The sequence below is a fragment of the Salvia miltiorrhiza genome, chromosome 8 (assembly GCF_028751815.1).
Source record: "Salvia miltiorrhiza cultivar Shanhuang (shh) chromosome 8, IMPLAD_Smil_shh, whole genome shotgun sequence".
Lineage (NCBI taxonomy): Eukaryota > Viridiplantae > Streptophyta > Magnoliopsida > Lamiales > Lamiaceae > Salvia > Salvia miltiorrhiza.
In genome coordinates this window covers 15083579-15089578 of record NC_080394.1, presented here as the reverse complement: position 1 = coordinate 15089578, position 6000 = coordinate 15083579, and the positions used below count along the sequence as shown (strand labels likewise).

The 6000-nt window shown below is 39.4% G+C and overlaps 1 protein-coding gene across 1 annotated transcript; it reads left to right on the top strand.

Moving 5' to 3' along the window:
* Nucleotides 1–269: 269 nt before the first annotated feature.
* Nucleotides 270–4091, top strand: LOC131001333 (receptor-like kinase TMK4). Its single transcript, XM_057927700.1, has 2 exons — nt 270–2675; nt 3265–4091. Exons 1-2 carry the CDS (start codon nt 422–424, stop codon nt 3777–3779), a joined length of 2769 nt encoding a protein of 922 aa, XP_057783683.1. The 5' UTR covers nt 270–421; the 3' UTR covers nt 3780–4091.
* Nucleotides 4092–6000: the final 1909 nt, after the last annotated feature.

Below are 6000 nucleotides of genomic sequence, written 5' to 3'. Positions count from 1 at the left end.
AGTTTTCAAGTTTTTTTTTTTTTTTGGTATATTTATAATTAGTTTATTTTTATTTATAGACACTATTCAACAACACATTAAATGTGTTTTTAATGTATCAATTTATTTAATTATTCTATCACATGATTAATTTATTTTTCATTCAAATATAAGTAATTTTTTGATTAAAATATAATAATAATAATTACTATTATTTTTAAAATTAAACCTTATTTTTTGGAATACGAATGGTGGATTTTTGTGAAGTAAGAAAAGAGGCACAGTAATTAATTTAAAAAAACAAGTTCCGCCCACCCTTGAAGCAGGTGTGCGCCATACACAAAAACACAATTACAAATACAGATACTAATAAAAACATAGGCAGCCGCAAAACACAACACAACTCAACTTTCTTCTTCTCCTTCTCTCTCCATCAGCCCCCATGGCCACGCGCCACCGCGGCCTCCGCCTCCTCTCCTTCCTCAGCCTCATTTGCCTCTCCGCCGCGGACGACTCCGCCGCCATGTCCAAGCTCCTGTCCTCCCTCTCCACGCCCCCTCGCGGCTGGTCCTCCTCCGCCCACTTCTGCACCTGGAACAACGTCAAGTGCGACTCCACCAACTCCTTCGTCACCAGCATTAACCTCGACTCCGCCGCCGTCTCCGGCACTCTGCCTCCCGAAACCAACCAGCTCTCCCAGCTCCAATCCCTCGCCGTCCAGCAAAACTCCCTTACCGGAGCCCTACCTTCCTTCCAAAATATGACCTCTCTCGAGCAACTCTACCTCGACAACAATGATTTCACTTCAATCCCCAACAACTTCCTCGCAGGCCTCACCAATCTCCAGGTTTTCAGCATAAGTGAAAACAACAAGCTCGCTTCCTGGCAAATCCCAACTTATTTGACCGATAGTTCAAATCTTGTCAAGTTCTACGCCAGCAATGCTAGCATTAATGGCGTCATTCCAGACATTTTCGATTCCTTCCCCAATTTGCAGGATTTGAGGCTATCCTACAACAACTTGACCGGATCTCTGCCGGGATCTTTCTCCGGATCGGAGATTCGGAATCTGTGGCTCAACAATCAGGACCAAGGCTTATCTGGAAGTATCGATGTGCTTTCTGATATGTCTCAGCTGTCACAGGTTTGGCTGCACGCTAATGCGTTTTCCGGTGGAATTCCCGATTTATCAAAGTGCACAAATCTGTTTGATCTGCAGCTGAGGGATAATAGGTTTACTGGGATAGTGCCGCCTTCTTTGATTAACTTGCCCAATCTTCTTAACATTACATTGCAAAACAATAAGCTGCAGGGCCCTTACCCTAAGTTTCCAGATAGAATTCAAACTAATTTAGGGCCTACTACTAATAGCTTCTGTTTGGATCAACCGGGGCCGTGTGATCCGCAGGTCAGCGCGCTTCTTGATGTGGCAGGTGCTCTCGGGTATCCAATGGCGCTGGCGGAGGCGTGGGAAGGGAACAATGCTTGCCAAGAATGGCGATTCATCATCTGCGATTCGCAGAGGAGGAATGTGACGCTTGTCAACATGGGGAAGCAGGGGTTTTCAGGCACTATATCGCCTGCCTTTGCCAATCTCACTTCGTTGAGGACTTTGGTGTTGAGTGATAACAGGCTCACTGGTGAGATCCCTTCTGTCTTGACTACTTTGCCGCAGCTTCAGACATTTGATGTGTCGAATAATAATTTAACGGGGCCGATTTTGAGCTTTCCTCATAATGTGAGTTTTTCATATGGTGGAAATGTGTTGCTTGGTAAGAGTGATAGTAGTGGTGGTGGTGGTGGAGGTGGTGCCGGTGGATCCGGTGCGAATCCGAGCCAGTCGGATGGGGGCTCTGGATCTTCGAAGAAGTCTCCATCGGTTGGTATGGTTGTTGGGGTGGTTATAGCTGTTCTTGTTTTTGTTGGAATTCTGTTGTTTGTGTCTTATAAATGCTATTTGAAGAGACGGCATAAGAGGTTTAGGGTGATTGAGGGGTCTGAGCAGGGGAAGGAGATGGTTATGAGCAATGGAGTGAGTGGATATGCCGGTGTCTCGAGTGAGATCATGAGCCAGAGCAGTGGTGATCATAGCGAGATGCCCGTTTTCGAGGGTGGCAACGTTGCCATCTCGATTCAGGTTCTTAGGCAAGTGACGGATAATTTCAGTGAAGAGAATATCTTGGGTAGAGGAGGGTTTGGGGTCGTGTACAAGGGCGAGTTGCACGATGGGACCAAGATTGCAGTCAAGAGGATGGAGTCGGGTGCTATGGGTACGAAAGGGATGAATGAGTTTCAGGCAGAGATCGCGGTCCTAACCAAAGTTCGTCACAGACACCTGGTTGCTCTTTTAGGTTACTGTATAAACGGCCATGAGAGGCTCTTGGTGTATGAGTACATGCCGCAGGGGCATTTAGGCCAGCATTTGTTTGAATGGGAGGAACATGGCTATCAGCTTCTCACCTGGAAGCAACGGGTGACAATAGCGTTGGATGTGGCCAGAGGAGTCGAGTATCTGCACAGTTTGGCGCAGCAGAGTTTCATTCACAGAGATTTGAAGCCGTCAAATATACTCCTGTCTGATGACATGAGAGCCAAGGTGGCAGATTTTGGATTGGTGAGAAATGCACCTGATGGCAAGTATTCTGTTGAGACGCGGTTGGCTGGAACATTTGGGTATCTTGCACCTGAATATGCTGGTATGTATTACCTCTGCTGTTTCTTTGATGTTCATGTCTAGTGCTGAAGATGGTAAACTTGCTTAATTTATATTTTTGACAGTCTGGTTTTCAAGGGATTGTAACATTTAACATCACTTGCTGCTAATTCTAAGCTTGAATTTGTGCTTTAGATTAAGTGTTGAACTTGATATTAGTTCATAGCATAATCACATGTATAACTCAACTTATGTTCTAGACATGCTGAATAAATTCCAAGATAAGTGGGATAATTTCTACAAATTGGCATCATCACACCACAGAGAATTTTTCTCAACTTAAGAGTGAGTGTTAAAGACTGCATTTTGAGTTTGTGAAACTTGCTGCAACTTCGACTTAGTACTCTTAGTTGAGATTTCCTGCTTTAGTGTTCTTTATCTAGACGAGAGTGGCAACGCAAATCATCATCTTACGCGTGCTGTAATATCCGAATGCTATTGAAATAGCTCACCTATTTTGCCTTGTGATGTACTTATCCTTAGAATCCAAATATGCATTCTATTTACATGATTGAATTTCTTTCAGATAATATATCTTTAGTAACATTCTAATTCTTCAACTATCTCTTCAGCTACTGGAAGAGTGACAACGAAAGTCGATGTCTACGCCTTTGGAGTTGTGTTAATGGAGATTTTAACTGGTAGAAAAGCCCTCGATGAGAACATGCCAGACGAGAGGTCCCATCTGGTGACATGGTTCCGCAGGGTCCTTATCAGCAAAGAAAACCTCCAGAAGTCCATCGACCAGAACCTTCAACCAGACGATGAAACTTATGAAAGCATCTGCAAGGTTGCCGAGCTGGCTGGCCATTGCACTGCTCGTGAGCCATTCCAGAGGCCCGACATGGGGCATGCAGTGAACGTCCTGGGACCTCTCGTGGAGCAGTGGAAACCTTCTAGAACCCCGGAGGACGAAGGTGATGGTGTCAACCTCCACATGAGCCTCCCTCAAGCCCTACAGAGATGGCAAGCCGATGAGGGTACTTCTAGAATGTTCGATGATTTCTCCTACAGCCAGACGCAGTCGAGCATCCCTTCGAAACCTTCTGGATTCGCGGACACGTTTAGCTCCACGGATTGTAGATGATACAAAAAGCAGTTTCATTTCGTGATCAAAGGATAACTGGAGAATCACATACAGGTTAAGTTTAAGTCTGTTTTGGAATATGTTGCATTTCGTATGTTGTATTTAATTTTCCTTCACCTCATTTTTGAGCCTCAAAAGGAAGATTGCTAGTTGTATTTAATTTATTCTTTTTTTTCACTTGACTTGTACAATATTATAGCTCTATCCTCCCCCACTTTTGATAGTAAACTTGGAAAAAGAAATGTATTGATGGATTGTGTTGATCTAACTCTTTGAAGTCAAGAAATCAATTTTGAAAATTCAACATGGAAACTTGTGTTCATGTACTGTCTTCTTCAATGTGTAATTTATTGAGTAGTATCTGTTTTATTCAATTATCGAAGAGTTCAATAATGTGGCATAAATTTGGCTGGTTCAGCTGTTATTGGTGGTTTTAATTAATTTTCTGGAATAGGGGTGCAGCTGAGAGATAATAGTTACATATTTTGAAAAAAAAGCTAGACTCAAACTTAACAAAAACAGAGATATCAGACGAGATTTTTTTTTGCCTATTAGATTTTAGGACTATGAAAAAAAGAATAAGAAAAAAACAGGAAAAAAGAAAAAGAAAAGAAGGGCTTTGGCGTCGATAGATTGAAGGAGCGATCTTCGCTGTAATTAAGCAATGGAAAAAGAGAAGAAAGAAAAAAAGAAAAAAGAGTTGGTATGAATTTCTGACATTACATTGATTATTATTGACAATAATTCCAGGCTGTGGAAAACAGGTTTTTTTTTTTTTTTTTTGGAGAGGAAAACAGGTTTGTTAATTTCTCTTATTGTGGGCCCCATTATTCTCTTATCTTTTTCTCTTTCTCAGATTTTGCTTTGCTGTAACAAAGCTGGATACGCGGAGATGTAATATTTGGCCTATTTTTCTTTTTCATGAATCAAACTTGTGTATAAAAAATAACAGAATTGATTGTATTTAAAAAACTATCTTTGATTAAATTTAAAACAATATTATCTTTGTTTCTAATAAGTTTAATACACAATTTTGTATATAAGATCAAAGGAATAGTCTCTTGTGAGGCTATCTAATTAGTCTTAACTCATGAAACAATTTTTATGAACGAATTTCAGAGATCGGACCGATCCGCACATAATTGTATAAAAAATGCAAAGTGAATCTCAACATAGAAATTATTTGGCGAATTTATATACAACTTTTTGTGAAGATTGAAATAATAATCCAAATAGAAAAGCAATAAAATACGAGAATGGTTTGAATTGGGTGAGATTGAAGATGAAAGTTGTTTGTTTGCATCACTGCCATCACATGCGTGGGAGAGCAAAAGGGGGGCATACAATCGTGGAGGTAGTTTAAAACTTTAAATGAAATAAATAATTTTACACAACTTGCCCATGACACCACACTTATTTAAAAAGGAATTTTATGCCCTACATTAAGACATTCATTAAAGAAAGAATTGCTATTGAAAATCTTCTCTTTTACGTTATCGCAGATTAGACCTAATTTCAGTTTATAGTAAATTTCTTCATCTTAAATATTGGCACAAGTTTGGAGTTGCGATTAAGATGTTCATCTCCACATCCAAATTCAAGATTGATTGAAGCTTTTGAAAATAATTGTTTAAATTGTCCTCCTATATTATCAATCTAAATGTCCAAAATTACAACTCGAATTATTATAAAGTTCTTATTTTTATGTGAGTTAGATGATCTTTTAAGACAATAACTTAAACTGATTTAGAAATTATAATAAAAGTTTTTAAGTTTGTAAAATTAGGAAACTAATTAATAAGTAAGGCACCCCGCAAAATAATTCTCAACCCATTTTAAGAAGTTCCGGGCTTACTCGCATAGACCGAGCACCTGATAATGCCTACAACAATCAAAGTAAAGTTCGAAACTTTTAAAATGGATTGGAGAATTATCCTATGGGTGCATAACTTATTAATTAGTATCTTATTTTTGTAAACTCGAAATTTTTTTGTTCTAATTTTCAAATAAGTCTAAGTTACTGTTCCATCTAACTCTTATACAATCGACAAACTCCTAACTTAATTACTTAGTCATTGAACGTTGGGCGGTAAAATTAACATCACGAGGACACAACTAAGATAATGGGCTTCAAAGTGTTTTCTATCAATTTTGAGTTTAAATATTAGATCTATATAAAAAAACTCTTCTCCACACTAATGCAAAAAAAAAAAAAAAAATC

Bases quoted from the DNA above. Each gene is read 5' to 3' on its own strand.
- LOC131001333 (XM_057927700.1), top strand. From the start codon at position 422: ATGGCCACGCGCCACCGCGGCCTCCGCCTCCTCTCCTTCCTCAGCCTC. The intron at 2,676-3,264 runs GTATGTATTACC...CTATCTCTTCAG, and splicing joins TCTTGCACCTGAATATGCTG to CTACTGGAAGAGTGACAACG.